Raw genomic sequence first — 17,948 nt, forward strand, 5'->3', positions numbered from 1 at the left:
CCTCCCCTCTCCTCTAATTCGGAAGCGAGGGGAAGAATAATTGTGTGAAGAATCTTTTTTTTTATCGTAACGTTTCTATCGGCAAAAGGGTGATGGTGCTCAACGCTTCCATGGGTGAAAATGCTATCACCTGTAACAGTTAGTTACACGGTTGTTGTTTTTTTATGTGCAGAGCTCGCATATGGCCTCTGCCCTCCCTGCTGACCATCGTATCGCATTGGTTCCCTTCTGAAACTTCTTTTTTTTCTTCCTTTTCTGCTTAGGGGCGGGCATCGACGTACCTTTCGTACTTGAATACAAGTACTGAATCACCTGTGGTGCACAAGTGCCGTTCCCACATTTCCTTTGATTGGTCTTCATATTTAAATTTTGGTCCCTTTTTTTTTTTTACAAAAAATCGTACGGTAGTCATTTTAACCGAAAAGAAACCGGTAGTCCTTCCTCCCCATTACCTGTGTTGAACCACAATGCTGCATGCAACTGTGGCGCCGTCGTTACCCGCGTCTGCAGTCACACACTCCGTATCGGGACGATTCTCTGAAGGTTTACCGGACAATGTTAGGGAATTGTTTATTTTCAAGAAGAATCACGTAGAATTGTGGCGTGTACCACAGGATCTGCCATCTGGTGAGAAGCGACTCTTATATGTCACAGGGATACAATTGAATGCCCCGCCTGCATGTGTTGCAGTATGCAGGCCGACTGGATTTAGTGTGGATGTTCTTGTGATGTGCTTTGACGATTTTCATGTATCATTTGTCCAGTACGACCTGCTGTCGATGCGTCTCCGTACAGTGTTGCTTGTACAGTTGGATGACCGTGAGGTTTCACGCGACATGACACCTCTGGAACCTATCATGCGAGCAGATCCCACTGGAAGGTTTGTGATTGTGTTGGCTCGGCGACGGCACTTATTCCTTCTTCCGCTGTTGGGGCCAATGACATCCGAGGGCGCCTTGAAATCCGAGGCACAGCAGCCCGACAATGCTGAGGAACCAAATATCCCGGGTGCCACCCCTTCCGCATTGGGCGTTGCAGATGACTGGGGTGACGAGGGGGATTACGATGAGGAAACTAAAGAAAATAAGGTGGCAGAGTCGAGTGACGCCGCATGTGGAGGCGCGTCACCTGAGGAAAACAGCTCAAAGGTTGTCGGATCATCAAGTGTGCTTCTACGCATTGGCGCTATTTCCATGTTCACCCTTTCAAAGGTTCTGAAGAGTTCGATTCGCTATGTACGCGACGTGCAGTTTATCGGTACCCTCGGTGAACCTCTGTTAGCCATATTGTGTGAGCGGAAGCCAACATGGGCCGGGCGGGTGAAACTCGTGGAGTGGCGTACAAAAGCGGTTGAGTCGAATATGCTTTCTCAGCAAGTTACTTGGGTGCAGATCTCCGGTACGGCGAGTGCCCTCCCGAAGCTATTACTCGTTGGGGAGGTTGATGGTGTCCCTTACAACGTAACTCACATGTTACCGGTGGGCTCTATCTCACAGGCCATGTCGGGTGTAATTTGCTTCGGCGTTAACACGATTATGCACATCACAACGAGGCGAGGTTATGGTGCCTACTGGAACGAAACAGGGAAGGAAGAGTGCACCAGTTCCAAGTCGTCTGCTGTCTCTTATGGTAAGATAAACTGGTGTGACAAAAAACTGGAGTCTTCAACCGCATTATTCCGAGTGAACCTTTCGTTGGCTAATTGTGTGGCGGCCACATTAGAGGGTAAGGATGATGAAGGGTCGTTACAAGCTGTTGCTGTGTCAGAGGACGATGGTGTCGTTCTGATGCTTCAGTTCCTCTCTCAGGGATCCAACATTCACGACATACGCATTGCCGTATTGACATCCGGGTGCTACTGCTCGAGCATAACTCCAATAAGTGAACGTCTAATGTTTCTGGGTTCCGCGGTAAGTGACTCTTGTATAGCAACCGTTCGCCCACAAGGCAGCAGCATGGAAAGTCGTTTCCAAGTTGTGGAGAGTATGGAGGCGATAGGTTCAATTAGGGATGTTGATGTTGTCGACTGCAGCGCCTTACCTGACGGGGGATCCAACACAACACCTCGCTCCGAAGCGGGTGGCTCGTGGCTTGAGGAGACGCCGTTTGCTGAGCTTGCTGGAATGACTTCGCTGGATCCTATGCCAAATCTGTCTTCCATGGATTGTCGTGCAGTGATGGATTTAGCAGTGTGTGCAGGACAGGGCAGTTCTGGTTGCATATATGTGCTGCGTCAGTCGATACGAAATGCGGTTGTTCGCCGTGAGAAAGTCAACGCTGTGTCAGCTTTCTTTTTGGAGCTACCGCGTAACCCCAAACGGCTGCGAACAGAGGGGGATGATAGGGAAGGGGCAGCTCAGAACGTCGCGGGACCGCCCTCACGACTTTTACTGACCGGCCTTTCTTTTACCATTCCGTTCACTGTTCGGGGGGAGTCGGTACAGCAAGAACGGCATTCGGAGTTCATTGCTAATTGTCGTACTGTTTTTGCGGCGGGGGTTCCGTGGTTGGGTGCCTTGCTTCAGCTGACGGAAAAGGAGGGTCGAATTATATCGTCTAATGGACGAAAATTACTCCACCGCTTCTCCTTTTCCGGTGAGCGGGATTTGGATGAGAACAGGCAGGTTAAATCTGCATGTCTTGCCCCTGAGTTGCAAGCTTTATTTGTTCTCCTAGACGGTGGAGTGTTGTTGCAGTTCACGCTTTCAGAGATGGGAGGAGCGCCGCAGAGGAAGGAATTCGCTGCAGGTGTCGTGGCTTTTACACTCTGGAGGGAGCCCAAGTCCATCATTATGTTTATGTCAAGTCTCACAATGATGATTCAAGATGCGGAAACAGGAAGTATACAATGGATAATCCCTCAGATGGGTACGTTGCCTCCGTACACTGTTTCGGAGGAACCAGTTGCTGAGGCAACAAAGGAACCATCTGCCAGTGACGATCTTCCCCACGTGACACACGTGGAGGTGTTGAACTTACTAGAAGAATCCGCTACCGATCCTGGTGGGATCGTGGCAACCGCCCTTCTTGTTGTACTTGGTACGGGTGAGTTGGCTGTATATCACGTTGTGGGGCCTGATAAGTTTGGTCCACTCCGCCTAATCAAGAAGTTTCACCACTTTCTTGATACGAAAGCCGTCCGTGAAGTTATCGAATCTATTGAGGCGAAAAAGATGCGCCTGCAAAGTGAGCGTACCATGATAGAGAACGACACGCAGTCGGTGCGACACTGCAGCCGGCGCATTATACCATTTGCAGCTGTGGCGGGCCAATCTGGAGCATATGTCTGCGGACAACATCCATTGTTTCTCATGTGGGACAACCGTACCCGTCAACTCGTAGCGTATCGTCACCAGGCCCCTGGACTCGTACGCGGCTTCGTTCCATTTACATCTATGCCTGGGGGTTTCATTTACTGTTGTGAGGGATTTGTTGATTTCGCCGTTATGAATACCTATTGCAGTCCAGGTGGAAATGGGTGGCTGAGGCGACGTATCCACATTGGCGCAACACCGCATTTCATTGTGTACGACCCCCCAGGGAGAAGCTGTTTCGTCGTAACTTCAAAAAAAGTACCATTTCGTCCTCAGCGTGCATCTTTTGACGTACAACTGAAGATTCAGTACGATGAAGATTCGAACACTGTTCAGAGTGTAACAACGGAGGCACCCGTTTGCAACATGCCGGCCATTAAGCCAGGCACTGGTGTGCGGGTACCTTTGACAGAAAGGTTTGAAGTACGCCTCCACTCGACATTTAAGAAGGGATGGGACTGTACAGATAAGTTAATGCTTGACGAAAATGAGAAGGTGCTGGGCGCACAAATGGTTGAGATACACCAAGACGCAAACGCAGACGGGTCAGCTACGGCACCCGTATGTGTCGTATGCACTGCATTTCCCTTGGGGGAGGATGTTACGTGCAGAGGCCGCATCATTTTGTTGGCGTCCAGGAACATTAAGGGAAGGCGCTCTATTGTACAACTTCACTCCGAACCACTGAATGGTCCGGCAACTGCGGTAGCGGGAATCTGTTCCCAAATTGCAGTCGCAGTGGGTGGAACGATCAAAATATTTCGCTACGATTGGGAAACAAAGAAATTGGTGGTGAGTGCCTTCCTGTACGCGGGAATGTACGCAACGAGGTTATCTGTCTTTCGAAACTATATTATTTATGGTGATCTTTGCCGTTCTTGCTCGATGGCACGCTTTAACGAGGAGAACCACACTTTAACTGTGTTGGGTAGGGACCGTAGTGCGGTGTCCGTTGTCCACTGTGACATGATGTACCACGACCGTGCGTTCGGTATTCTTTGTTCCGACGATGAACGTAACGTGCTAATAATGGGATACACTCCACGCGTGCAGGAAACGGATGCAGGCACGCACCCCAAAGTCCTCGAGTCGGTTCTCTCACTTGATGGTGAGTACCGGCTACCCAGCGGTAGTCTTGTGAAATCCCTTCGCTTCCGCTCAACTGCGGGAAATTCCAGCGTGACTCTGTACGTAAGTAACTACGGTGAAATTGGCTTTATCGTGCCCATCGGCGAACAGGCTAACCGCACTGCGTTGTGGGTTACACGTCGTTTACAGATAGACCTTCCTTGTGAGGCGGGACTGACACCACGCATGTTTCTCAGCCTTAATCAAAGGTCCCCGCGGAACTCACTACGCGGGAAGGAAATGCTTGTACCGGCTCCGCTGCTTCGGGGACTTTTTTCTCTCGACCTTCGTTCCCGGAAGGCTATTGCGAGGGCCGCATACACGCAATTGGACCGCGTAGCAAATATTGTTGCGCTTGTGCATGAAGAATGTGGTTTGTTTTGACGTTTTGTTACTCAGGCATTGACGCTGATGTTTTAATGGTTTCGTTCATCAATAATAATGTGTTGTCGAAGGGGGAAAAAGCCACAGTAGCGGTACTATTTCGACTCATACTCTGGTTGGCTCTAGTAACTTTTTTTTTTTAAAAAAGGGAACGCAATTATTCGTCCGGACTGCGCCCATTTCCTCCTCCCTGTGCCAAACATCATCTCACCAGCGCGATGTGACACTCTTCCGTTTTTCTACTTTGTAAACACGTTATATTTCCAAACGTATTTGTACTGTATTTGTGATTTCATACGGCAAAAGTACAAAACAAATCCACCACACAAGGGGTGAAGCGATTAATACAATAATCGTTGGCGGAGGTAGGGTGCAGACGTGGAATAGACATATTTCCGATGAGTTATAGCTGGCGCGGCTGCCGTGTTCTGCTTGGTTCCATGCCCTCCTTCCGACCGCATATTCACAGACACCCATGCACAATATGCAGCAGCGCAGTGACGCAGTATCAAGATGCAACTGAGACAACTAGTGCGGATATTTGTGACGACAAAAACATTCGCAACGATATTCATTCTGCCTCCCACGTTAGTTGTTTCAATTACCTTAGCAGCGATAAAGCCGCGACTGCTACGCCAGCATCGCTTCATTTTAGAGATCGACAGCCTTCAGGATGGAGTGGTAGGGCACTTGGCGCCACAGTATGCGAGAGTCGCAGGGCCGCTCTTAACGAGTGGCTCGGGATGATGCAGAATGCAGCAAAAACGACACAATCGCAACCTGAGGATGCATACCTTCAACAATGTTGGCAGGCGTTCCGTGATCCATCACGGGCTTTAACTGATCGTGAGATGGAAGGTGCTATCGAACTTCTCGACCGGCAATGTGAGTTTCAGAAGAGTTGTACAACAAGTGACAAGTGTTTGGTGGGGGAAAGTGCAAATTCGTTTTTGATGCGTCTGAGAGGTGGCGATGTCCATTCCGTGGATGAAGAGCGACAATTGTCGTTTCAGCGGACGCTCCTCGAGTTTCGTGATTTAGCCAATACCATAAAATTACCCTTCTTCCTTTGCTGTGGCACGGCGCTTGCAGCTCACCGTGAGGGTTATTTTATTCCGCATGATGTTGATATCGACGTAGGTGTATTCTACGAAGACCTTCAGGACTTAGGTGATCCACAGAAGGCTGTCGTGGGTTTATTGTCACATGCCGCCCTTGGTGGGCGTTTTGTTCTTTTCGATGTATGTGGTACGGTGGAAAAAGGTCTCGAGTTGCGTTTCCTCCACAGTGAAACGCAAGTGCCAATAGACTTGAACGTGTATTATCAACCGCTCCCACAGGATGACAAAATTGTAGCAGAGTTCGGCCCGTTTGTGTGGACGGCAACATATTATGAATCCTCTGCCGCGCGCCGTCACGGCATGTATCGTTACAGGCATGCGCCATTCCGTGCGGCCATGAAACACATGTCGTTCTGCGACACCATGGCGTCTTCATCTGATCCTACAAATACGGTGGGGTTTCTTGTTCCTCCGGAATCTTACGTGGAGGAATGTTATGGTAAGGATTGGCGCACCCCGCGGCGGTTCACGTATGCAGAGGGGTTACAAAATGGAGGCTTTGCAAATATCATTGACGAGTAGCATCACGATAATGCGGTGCTAGGTGCACCAAGTAGTTTAACCAGAAGCGGCACTAAGCTAACAGGCAAGAAAAAGTAGAAAAAAAAAAAGAAACATTTCTTCACCGCTTTTTTTTTGATAGTGCTTCATGATAAACAAGACGTGGCGCATTTACCACGCTGTTATCAGGTTAGACTTTGTGGCTTACGAATCCATTCCTTTGCCCGCAGACTCATTGTGTATGTTCATGTGTACACGAGTTAGAAACAAATTTCTTTGTGACCTTCCTTCCTCCTTCCTCTTCCTCTTCCTTTCCCTTTTTCGATTTTCCTTTTTGTTGCGCAGCTGTGCTCTCCTTTGATAATAAAATAACCTCCTTTATTTTCGCACCTTTGCAAAAGCCGACATTCTCGGGACCACATCGCGGGATCGAAAAGCGGGGAGGGAAGGGAGCCACGCCGGAAAGTGAAGGTAGGCGGTAGATCAGCCGTAGAATTGCACGACACATAACGATATTAGTGAGGCATTGCGTCACAACCTACTGCTCATACAAGCGGATCGCTCTGTCACATGTCAGCTACTGATGTCGCATCTGAACTGAGATCAGGCGCACCGGAGTATGTTCCCACTTTCCTACGTTGTAAGCAGTCCGAAAATGTTACGGCGTTTGAATCACCTGTTGTCTTTCTTATGTTCGGGTGCCGGGGTGCGGGAAAAAGTACTCAGTCCACGCTTCTTTCCAAAACATATAATTTACTCTACCTGTCTTCTGGTGACATATACAAGAGTGGAAAGCAACCATTTGTAGAGTTGCGCAAAATATTGAATGAACACTTTGGCGATGGTAAGGAAAGGGTTTACAATGGCGTCGTGCTGGATCGATTCATTGCAAACTCCGAGTTTGAAGCGTTCTACGTGCAGACAGCGCTGCGGTCGGTAGGACTTCCGGTTCCGTTTGTTTTCATGCTGGCAATCGATCAAGGACTTGCAGCGAAACGGGCGGAGGAGCGTGGTGACAATAAAGGTGGTAACCAGCGGTGGCGGGCTGTGGAACAAAAGGCACAGGCAATCACTGCCAATACCGTATATGCCCCGATTCAGTGCCTCAAAACCATCCGTGTGGAAAGTGACATGACAATCGATGATGTGTTCAATGAGATCAAGACAACCATTGCGAATCAACTTCCTCCAGATCTTTTCAACCTTCAACTTCCTCGCGAAGCACGGCGAGAGGTGGAAGGGACGGTATTGGTTGAAGACTATGAGCTATATATGGAGCTCGCAAACGATGTGCACACCGTCGTTGGAAACCTCCGCGGCCGCCGTGACAGCGCTCCACTCTCCAACGTGGGGGCTCATTTGGATAAGGAATATTTTTCCTTCGCCAATAAGAGACTCCGCTCACAGCTCACAACAATGCATGTGACACTAAAGGCAGACGGCTTACGATTCCTAGTGATGAAGCATAAGACGCGTGGTTACATTGGCTTTCCCTCAGCTTTTACGCATTGCTACGAGCTCAATGATCTCTTCGAAGGTGTAGAGATGGCCCCAAAACCCTACACGGAACTTAAGAAATGGATGAATGATAAATCATGTGAACTCCCAGCAGATTTTCTTCTCGACACGGAGGTTGTTGTGCACGAGAAGAAGCCAACATTGTACATTATTGACTTTATTTACTTCTGGGGTCTGGATGGAAGGCGGATGCAGTTCGAGCAGCGACTAAAGGTATTGCGAGAATACTTTGGAGATATGAAGCCACAGGGTCAGGTTATTGCAATGAAGGATTACGTGCCCATAAACAAGATACGAACTCTGGTGGAGGAGATGAAGAGGAGAACTGAGCTTCCAGTTGATGGTTTAATATTCCAGCACAATGGCTCGTACAGATTTGGGTCCGACAAGTTTCTAATCAAATGGAAGCCCGTGCATTTGTGCACTGTCGACTTTCGTCTAGCCAACGGAAGGGTGGAAAATGGTGTTTGGACGTTTGACCTTTTTGTTACAGACGACTTCATTGAAGAGAACGGATTTAGAGAAGTTGCTTACCCTGGCGCTACGGCATTAATACCGGCATCAGTGGTTGAGGAAAATGGCTTGCAGAACGGAATGATTATTGAAATGGCTCTTTCTGAAAAGGAATCCGTGAAAAAAACGTCACCAAATGCACCTTCTGAGAAAACAAGATGGACCTTTCGGAATGCGCGCAATGACAAACCGTCCCCAAATAAGTACAGTATAGTGACCAGGATTTGTGAACTTATGCACGTTGATCTAGACGAGCTCGTGAGCTTGTGCGAGAAAGTTCCCTTTTACAGAAATGTGTGAAGGAGTTAACCGCCAATATGTGGGGTATACAAGTGGATAAACACACCTTCGCTGGTTGTGGACGTGTGATCGCTAACAAAAAAAAACATCTAACGAATATTATCAATGTTTCTATCGTATACTTGTATGAGTGGTTACGGTTTTGATACCGACGGCTGCGTGCATTCCTCAATACCCACGTAATACACTTGGCTTCCCTACTTCTTTCTCCTCTTGTCTTGCTTTAAAAAAAAAAAAAACGTTCTTAACTTCGTCTTACAACTCATAACAGAAGCTTATCCTAGTTGAAGGTACCCGGCACTCCTCTTTTATTTTTTTTTTGTGGCCCTTAGCGATACACGGGACGCATTGCTGGTGAGGCTGCACCGTATTACGAATACCTCGTTATTACATCGCCAACAATCAATTAATTAGTAGTGAAAAGGGGCTCAGGAAGGTGGAGAGGGAAAAATATATAAAAGAACGCTATATTTCTTCTGCAGTCGCGCGTCAGAAGTATTTCGTGAAATAAAAATATTGTGCCCGGACAAGTAGGAGAGAGGGAAAGATAACATATATCCTTAGCTCCAGGGTTGGCGTATACATATATATATATATATAATAACGTGTAATAGCAACAGCTACCTTCTGTGGTGGCAGTGTGAAAGGATTGCGCACAAATAACAGAAAAGTGGGAACGGTACAACTGCGCAAGGGAAAGAATATCAAAAAAAATAGAGGAAGCGATATCAAGTGCCTGGAGTAGAAACTATCCCACCTTTTAAATAGTGGAAGTGATTAGAGGAGATCTCAAAGGGAAGGGACCTTTCTTGTTCTCTTACTTCCTGTTACTTTCTAATGTCACTAAACCCTAACGCTCCTCCATGGAATGTTCCTGATCACAATATGGACCACGGCATGGACCCGCATGGTCGTCACGGGCACCAAGACCCCCGGTTTCACAATTTCAGCGGTTACTATCCTCAGCACATGCCCATGCACCAAATGCAAAGTGTGCAAAATATGGGAATGCCACGGTCTATGATGAATCACGGCTACAACCATCCAGCTGCTCATATACATCCCATGCAACATAGTGCGCCACCCGGTCAGGCGTTCCACCAGGGGCGAGCGCGAGGTCAGGCTTATCTTGGTGGACACGTGAACGCAATGCCCGCCGTTCCCGCGCCATCATATAGGAAACAGCACATTGTGGTGGTGGTGGTGCTCGGTTACAGGTGCGTAGGGAAAACAACTGTTGCCCGACAAATAGCAAAGGTACGCAACTATCGGTACGTCTCCCTGAAACCTAGTGAAGATGCCGGTAGCGTTTCGCCAGAGGCATTCGTGGCGCCGGTGGTGGAACTTTTGGCCAGTAAGAATTCATATGAAGGTATAGTCATTGATGACATTGTGTCACAGAATAAGTACGACCCCTACTACGTACAGTCTGTGTTGCAGAAACACGGACTCAAGCTGGATGTTGTGGTTTTATTGGACAGTGAGTTGGACAATGCAAAGGAAGGCGTGGATTATGAAGATCCGCAGCAGCGGAAGCTGCATCCAGAGAGCTACGAGTTCTGTGCGTGTCACCTCAATGGTGGAAATGCCGTTGTAGTGGAATGTCGCGGGAAGGATCTCGACGAAACAGTTGCTGAAGCAATGCGACAACTGAATGATGTGAACATTGTGAAGGAATCAACTATTACGCTAAAGGAGGTTGCGCTAATGCCCAACTGCCCACTGGTGTGCAACCCATCAATGGTGACAGAGGTATTGGCGGCGCAAAGTGGAGTGTTAGGCCTTGCTGAGTCTGCTTCCTTTCCCTTCTCGGAACCTAATTACCTGTTAGAGTATACCATATTCGCGCGTCAGGCGCACGCGTTCCGAAGCTATATGATCATTCCATGGATCAAAGGCGATAAGGTGTCACTCATTGGTTACAAAGATGCTATTTATTTGCACCTTCCAGCATATAATATACTATTTCAACTTAATGATAGCCCAACTGCACTAACGCACCTACTCAAAGAGACAACTGCAACGGGCGGATTGGCCTTCATATTCGAGGCCACTTTTGCCGCAAATAAACTACACGTATCCGACTTACTCCTGTTGGGTGGCATGAAAGGATCCGAAATGCTGGTAAATGAACGTGTGGATTTGTTGAAGGAGAAACTTGGTGAATTGAGGGAAGGTGCTGTGCAGCTGCTTCCCTGGTACCCTGTAAAGGATATGGAGATGTGCAAGAAGGAAAATCCAGAAGCAGATGGCATACTTTTCGTAAATCCTGACGGTATTCAAGTTGGAGAGTACGACAGTCGAAACTATCTGTACCCGCTGCACAGGAAGAAAACAGTAGAACTTCGCATATGGAATGGTAATTTCACTGGAGGGGTGTGGACATTCGATGCATACTGTGAGGAGGTGGGTACTGAGAAACTTGTCGAAGGCATTCCTGTGCACATCAATGATGATGTTGTGACTGAATACTGCATCAATGATGGTAACATTTTGGAGTGCACTCGAGAAGAGCAAAGTGTCGGAACAAATAAAGCACGCAAAGGGGGGAAACACTACGTGTTCAAGAGCCGTTGTCAGTGGGCTTCCAAGCCAACGACAACATACAAACAGGAATGCTTTGTTAATGAACCCAAGTGGCCATCAGACCGGCTAGCACAGGCGTGTGCTGCGATTACTTACACTCCCGCTGTGCGACGGGAAGTGCAGAATGAAGCTTCTGGGTAATAGACGCTGGTATGAACATGAAAAGAAGAAAAAGGTGGGGAAGGGAGAGAAGGAAGAAAGGGAATGTCAGGGAGAAAATACGGAAAAGAAAAAGGAAAAGAAGGAGAGTCAGACTAACAAAGAAGAGGAGTAAGGGAAAGAAGGACCGCGTATTTGAGGCATTCCCCGTTATTTTTAAATGTTGTTATTACTATTATCTGTTCTGACCTTCAAGTTGGGTTGTGCAGGTGGCGAATCTTTGGCGTTACTGTTTCTTCACGATGGTGGTACAGGGAGCATGTGCCTCCTTTCAGTGTCATCTCGTTTTCTTTTTTTTTTTGTCTTTCGTCCAGAAACGATCAGACCAAAGCATTTATAGCAACCAGTGAACTAATGGTGCTTGCGTTAACATCACCTGCGGAGAAATGTGCATCTACTCGTGTAAATCTGAGTTTACATCACGGAGACAAAATCCGACTGCCAGAAGCAGCAGCATACAAAACAGTGCACTGTACAAAATCGTGCAATGGGAGAAGTCTTCAAGTTGTACCGCGCACGCGGTGGTGTAACTCCATTCAGAATTGGAGCAAATTTCGGTGGTGGGCACGCTGATAATTTCAATCGACTTCCACTGTTCCTCATAAATGGCGTGAAAATTTTATTTAACGAAGTGGAGTGGTGAAAAAGAGGCTACGTAGCCACTTGCAACAGATGGTGTTCCGGTAAGAGAAACAAGGTTAAGGTAAAACCGTTGCCAAAACTGGCGAACCGAAATTTGACCGCTTCTTCCTTCTCGTTGGCGCTCAATAGTGGTAACAAGGTGCTTGGTACTGGAGCGCAGGGGAAAGCGGGTTTTGCGGTTTAACTCCCGTGGCACATGTACCAAAATAATGATAACAATAATAATAATAATAGTCGTGAGCTCTGCGCGGAAAGGCCACTGTTGTGTGTGAGTGAGTGAGTGAGTGTGTGTGTGTGTGTGTAATAACTGTCAATGAAGCTTCCAAATGAGCAACGTACTCATGGCAGGTCCGTCAGTTGCACCGATGCATTAATCTTGGGAAGTTCGGGTACACTATAGGTGCGAAACTCCAGGTTCCCGGCGCATAAAAATTCAAATGCAATGTAATCCACATGGCGTCTACGGCTCCTGGACGACACATAAGCAGTTGCGTTTGTGAAAGTTGCACTTGAGGTCATATGTGGAAATTTGGGGTTCTATGGGCATTCTCCGTTAATGGAATTCGAATTAATAAAAATGATGCTTTTGAACGTCGTTTCCAAGCGGAGGCCTCAAAGGCGAGGACAAAAAGAAAAAAACAGTGGAAAAACATAACGTTGGACTGAGGGTTGGTTCTGTTGATTTAAAAAAAATCGGTCAAACGCTTCATTTCGGACCAACAGCTGTCATAGGCCTTCCGGAAGGAGCCGCATCGTGGCTGGTGAGAACAAACGGGTTTGGCGTGTGTTCCTCCGCTGTAACTCCAAATGTTAGCGCTTCGTTAAGTAACATGGGGGGAATATGCATTTTCAGGTGCGTAAATTAACTTACGTGGAACTTGCTGTTTTTTGTTACTACATATCTCAGTTATTTGCAGTATGTCCAACACAATACATGTCTTCACAGTGGCGAATAGTCTGCCCAGACACGCTGACAGTTGACGCTGAAGGTAAGGCGCGTAAAGGTATGGCAGTATTGTGTGAATTCATGCAACATCAACATTGATACGTTGTGCCGGATGGCTCTGTTATCTACCGAAGTCCGCGTATGGTTCACAAAAAAAAATATTGGGAGTAGTTTTGTGGAAAGACATTTCAAGCTGCTTGATTTCCCACTTCCTCGTGACTGTGAAGGTGGCGGTAATTCAAAAGAAAATCATACTGCGGAGGCACTGGAGATTACAATTATTTTGCTGCGTTTAAACACCTGCACAGAGCATGTGCATAAGTTTATTTTCATTGAGAACAGCGACTTTGGGTGCAAGGGGATCGCTGCGTTGGTTACCGTTGGCTAACCCACTGCGTCTCTTCCTCCACATCTTTTTCAATGAATTCTTTTACGTTTTCAGCACTTGCTTTTGCTCTTATTGTTTTCGCTGCGTTTCCGAAATCCAAAAGGAGTGCCGCCGACGCTACGAAGAAAAAATTATATCAAAAAAGACATCTTGAATAATGTCTAATGATAATGGGGGTACAATTTTCAGGCATATTTATGAGAGAACTTCCCGTTTGCACCTATTCTCGTTTCGTTACTTTCCACCGCGGCCGGCATAGCACAGAGGGCAACCTCTCGTCGTGCCTTCATTTTCTCTCTTCAATATTTCATGGAAACAATTGTTTCGTTAAACTGTCGGTACAAATAGTTCGTTGGCGTCACCGAACAATGAGCACATGAATTTAAAAAATAAATAAACTATCGGTGTGCGTGTGTGTGTGTGTGTGGGGGGGGGGAAGTGCCTAATGTAGAAATCGTTACCTTCTGTCGGTCAGTGAATGTGTAAGTGCTCTGTGCCATAATACCTCGTTGCACATTTTTAAGAGTCAAAGTAAATATTGTATTGGCGTGGGGGGGAACGTGTAAATTAACGGAGAGACAACACAACGAAGTCTCCGCTGCTAACGACTTTGGAAGCAAACGTATTATCGTAAAATTGCGGTAACGCTATACTGCAGGTGAGAGAAATGTAAAGGATATGCGCGCTGGTCGAGTGTCCAACATGGGTGGAATACAAGTTACGTGTACGAAATAAACAAAAACACATGTGACCTAAATTATATAGATTAAGAGGATGAAGTACAGGAAAGTCTTGAAGGAAACAATAACTCGTGGTCCTAACTCCCTTTCTTTTGAGATGCAGCAGGAAGACAATTACCTGTGTGTTGTTTGTGTAAAGGTGGAATGGGAAAGAGTTATGAGGGAAGAGCTGTGGATGCTGAGCAAGAGGAGTCGTGATGTAAAGCTAAGAGGAATGGTTGGAATTGAAATGGGATCGAGTGTGAATAAGGTGATGGTTGCGTTTTGTCTGGTACGGATCTCAGATGGCAATGACATATTTTGTAATGTGGTTGAATATGAATAAATAAGCAAAAGGAAAGTTGGACAGAAACTCCCCCTTTAACATCTTCCATTAAAGGATGGAAGAATGTGGTTTTCAATCGTTAATTTTTAATAATGCTAGTTTCGTGGAGAAAGGGTAATGATTTCTCGGATGCAAAGGCCGATATTTTCAGACGGAGGAGAACAGAAATTGATGGAGTGTTATATCGCATGAATGAGTAACAAAATATTTATCTTTACTACGGGGATGCAATATTTGTGTGTATTTATTCAAATTCTTATTTACTACACACACCGAGAAGTGGAGAACATCTCATTACAAATAGTTGGGTGCTCTACAGGGACTCATCTTCTGGAGTCTCAAAGTGGTTTGGGTTCGCCAGTATGAGTGAGCAATGGGAAGGTAAAGGTAAGTTGAAGAAATAGGTTCATTTATCGGCAAACAGGATGTAAAGGGACACTGTAAGCGTACGAATAGCTGTTTATTTGATTGTCTTTGGTAATGTGTATATTTTATGATGACTGACAAAAAGGTTGTGTGTCACCCCTTGTGACTGCGGCGGGAGGGGCGCAAGGGGTAATCTATTGTTTTTGGTTGAGTGCTAACTGATGGTAGTGTGATGTTTCTCGCTGCGGTGCGGGGGGTAATATCCAGGTTAATGAGTGTGGGTCCACAACATCGAAGGCAGAACCTATTCCTACGCTGCTTTCCAATGCGTCAAAGCTCTGCAAACAAAACCGGCAATCCTCTCCCACCCAACCTCGCGGAGCCGCATGCTGTAATCAAATCCGCTTGCAAACTGCAGCAACCACTTTGTACAATTTTTTTTTTCCTGCGTCCCATGTGATAACTGTCGCATAAACGAGGGGTAGCGGCCAGCGCTACACATACCCACATTATGTATGCATTTGCCTACCGTTTCAGTCATTTGTATTTCTATAGACATGCTTGCAACAGTAGTTTTGTTTGTTGTGGCATTGGGAGTTAGCGTCGGTGATATAAACGCCGAGAGGGCGGCGCTGAAGTTGAAGGTAGCTCAAGGGGTTTGTGCAGCAACGAAGGCGCTGAAGTCAGTTCACAGATACACGGTAGAAAAGGTGAAGGAGGCTGAGGGAAAATTGGAAGATGTACAGAATATGGTGAAACTGGCGAAACTCAAGGTGCTGAGGGAAAAAAAGGCTGGTAGTGTCGATTGCAGAACGATGGCGTTTTTCCTCAACTATACAGTGAAGAAGGTGTCCGGTATGATAGAGTTACTTCCGAAAATTAGGGAGCAGGGTTTAAATCTCACGGCGTCAGCGGGTATAGCTGCAGGGAGATTGGAAGAAATGATAAATGTATTTCACCAACCATCTGACAGGCAGGAGAGTGATATCTTTTTCTGCATTGCAGGTAAACAAGGTGAAGGAGTTACAAAAAGCGAATTGGCTGACTGCTTCAAGGGTGGGAGGGATGCGATTGACTCTTCCCATTTTGTGGCCTTTGGTGATGCCGAGGCAACGAAGGGTTGGCAAGATATTTTCAAGGAGAAGGACGGGCTGGAGGGAGCATTGAAGAAACATCTAACAGTGGACGACAACGACCCTAGGTTTACGAGGGGGGAGGGACGCGGATGTCAGTTGGTACACGGAATGCAGGGAGGGGGATATATCAAGGATGCGAACTTCACGGAGCACATGCTATGGGGGGATGGTATACTTGGGGTGAAGAAAGATGGAAATGGAACGACTGGATATGTAGGAAGCACGAGGGGTAGCGACTACGATCACGATATTCTTTGGGAGAAGGATCCAACGGCGAGTGTCCCCAGTCTTCACGCAACCGTAAGTGATTACCACTCTTTCAGTGGTTTGCTGCACAAGTATGACACCATTTACCGCAGTGTTACAGAGGAGTGGACTGCAGATTTAATCCAGAGAGATCCCGAGGCTACTGATTTGCTAACCGCATCGGAGCTCACCGTCGAGGACGTTGCTGCACTCAACAGCCGCACGAAGCAGGAGTGGCTTTCCCAGAAACACGCCAAGGAAGCGGACAAGGAGTTTCTAATGACAGAGATACGATTTTGCGGGAAACTGAAACGAAGGGGATTCATCAGACGAATGGTGAAGAAGATCCTTGGCGGACTTCGTATAAGTTGGACATCGGAGGGTTAGCAGTTTGTTTTGTGTGTGTCAACAGTTCTTTATTTGCAAATACGGAGGTTTGTACTGACTTCTTTGTCAATGGGTATTCGTGCAGGTGTACGTGTAGTGCTGTCTCTTTATTCCTGAAGTTATTGCCATTATGAGGTTCATGCTAAGGTTAGTTATGTTGCTTGGTGTCCCCGTTGTATTTGCGGATGTGGCTACTATTGATAACAAACCACTGTCTAACAAAACAGTAGAGAGCATTTGTGATTTGTCAAAGATGTTGAAATTTGGGGTTCGTGCTTATGTCCTCAGTAAGACAAGGGAAGTGGAAGAGAAGTTGAAAGAGGTGACAATAGTAGGGAATTATGCGAAGCTGAAGATGCTGACGGGTAATTTAAGTGGCTTTGAGTGCGCCCAAAAGAAAATATACGTTACACATACACTGGAAACGAAAAGGGCAAGGATCAGTGATTTGTTTAGGGACATGTGGAGCACAGGGGCGAAGCTGGTAGGCTCGTCAGGTCTTGTAGCAGGGAGGTTGGACGAGTTGGTAAATGTGTTTGCAAGTGCATGGGCGAACGAAAGTCATTACTGTGCCCAAGGCTTTAAAAAAATTGTTACTTGCAATACATCAAAAGATAGTAGTGTGTCCTTAGAAGATTTTGACCGCAAGGGTCTAGCAAGTATTGTGGATGAAACACTCAGCATTAACAGCGATGAAGTGTTAGAAAACAAGAGCACTAGTTGCCTGCTAACTCAGGGGTTCAATGGGGGAGGATATCTGAAATACTCAAACAGCCAAGATCAAACTAAGAGTTCCGGACTGAAAAGGAATCTTGTTTGGGGTGACGGAATATTTGGTATCAGGAGAGACGGAAATGGTAGTACCTCGTCTCAAGGTATTGTTTCTAGTGCAGAGTATCCGACGGATGTCATGTGGGAGCACCAGCCATCAAAAATGATTCCCATTATCAAATCGACAGTGAAAGATTTTGTAGACTTTCAAAAAGGCTTTAAGGAAATTGGCGTTGAGTTGAGGGCCCTTTTTAAGGAGTTGAAAGCGAAGGGTATGATGACCACTGTGGCTGACAGTGATATTGCCGACAGTGATCAGCAGCTACTGAACCACAATTTCAAGATGTGCGGGAAGTTTTCTGTTGGAAAGGGAGATTATTTTAAAGGGAGTGGGGTAGTGGGTCATACCACGTTGGGTGGAAACTGCATGCGTGCTGTTTTTTTTGTATTCTCTGTGGTATTGTGGTAACTGCAATT

General features: G+C 46.7%; 6 protein-coding genes across 6 annotated transcripts, besides 5 other annotated features; all 6 read left to right on the plus strand.

Annotated features, from left to right (window-relative positions):
• Positions 1-467: 467 nt before the first annotated feature.
• On the plus strand, positions 468-4,826 carry Tb11.01.6170 (cleavage and polyadenylation specificity factor-like protein, putative; the record flags this gene model as incomplete). Its single annotated transcript, XM_824419.1, has 1 exon — positions 468-4,826. One exon carries the CDS (start codon positions 468-470, stop codon positions 4,824-4,826), a length of 4,359 nt encoding a protein of 1,452 aa, XP_829512.1.
• A 398-nt stretch (positions 4,827-5,224) lies between these two features.
• Positions 5,225-6,469, plus strand: Tb11.01.6180 (hypothetical protein, conserved; the record flags this gene model as incomplete). Its single annotated transcript, XM_824420.1, has 1 exon — positions 5,225-6,469. The coding sequence occupies one exon, from the start codon at positions 5,225-5,227 to the stop codon at positions 6,467-6,469; it is 1,245 nt and encodes a 414-aa protein (XP_829513.1).
• A 549-nt stretch (positions 6,470-7,018) lies between these two features.
• Tb11.01.6190 (RNA guanylyltransferase) lies at positions 7,019-8,779 on the plus strand (the record flags this gene model as incomplete). The annotated part of the gene is made up of 1 exon (XM_824421.1): positions 7,019-8,779. The coding sequence occupies one exon, from the start codon at positions 7,019-7,021 to the stop codon at positions 8,777-8,779; it is 1,761 nt and encodes a 586-aa protein (XP_829514.1).
• A 583-nt stretch (positions 8,780-9,362) lies between these two features.
• Positions 9,363-9,383: a sequence feature (AT_rich).
• A 233-nt stretch (positions 9,384-9,616) lies between these two features.
• Positions 9,617-11,506, plus strand: Tb11.01.6200 (hypothetical protein, conserved; the record flags this gene model as incomplete). Its single annotated transcript, XM_824422.1, has 1 exon — positions 9,617-11,506. The coding sequence occupies one exon, from the start codon at positions 9,617-9,619 to the stop codon at positions 11,504-11,506; it is 1,890 nt and encodes a 629-aa protein (XP_829515.1).
• A 20-nt stretch (positions 11,507-11,526) lies between these two features.
• Positions 11,527-11,651: a sequence feature (GA-rich).
• Positions 11,652-12,371: 720 nt separating this feature from the next.
• Positions 12,372-12,399: a microsatellite.
• Positions 12,400-12,429: 30 nt separating this feature from the next.
• Positions 12,430-12,468: a microsatellite.
• Positions 12,469-13,904: 1,436 nt separating this feature from the next.
• Positions 13,905-13,927: a microsatellite.
• Positions 13,928-15,446: 1,519 nt separating this feature from the next.
• Positions 15,447-16,700, plus strand: Tb11.01.6210 (procyclin-associated gene 2-like protein, putative; the record flags this gene model as incomplete). Its single annotated transcript, XM_824423.1, has 1 exon — positions 15,447-16,700. The coding sequence occupies one exon, from the start codon at positions 15,447-15,449 to the stop codon at positions 16,698-16,700; it is 1,254 nt and encodes a 417-aa protein (XP_829516.1).
• Positions 16,701-16,830: 130 nt separating this feature from the next.
• Positions 16,831-17,940, plus strand: Tb11.01.6220 (procyclin-associated gene 4 protein; the record flags this gene model as incomplete). The annotated part of the gene is made up of 1 exon (XM_824424.1): positions 16,831-17,940. One exon carries the CDS (start codon positions 16,831-16,833, stop codon positions 17,938-17,940), a length of 1,110 nt encoding a protein of 369 aa, XP_829517.1.
• Between the last annotated feature and the right edge of the window lie 8 nt (positions 17,941-17,948).

This window comes from Trypanosoma brucei (assembly GCF_000002445.2).
Source record: "Trypanosoma brucei brucei TREU927 chromosome 11 chr11_scaffold01 genomic scaffold, whole genome shotgun sequence".
NCBI classification, from domain to species: domain Eukaryota; phylum Euglenozoa; class Kinetoplastea; order Trypanosomatida; family Trypanosomatidae; genus Trypanosoma; species Trypanosoma brucei.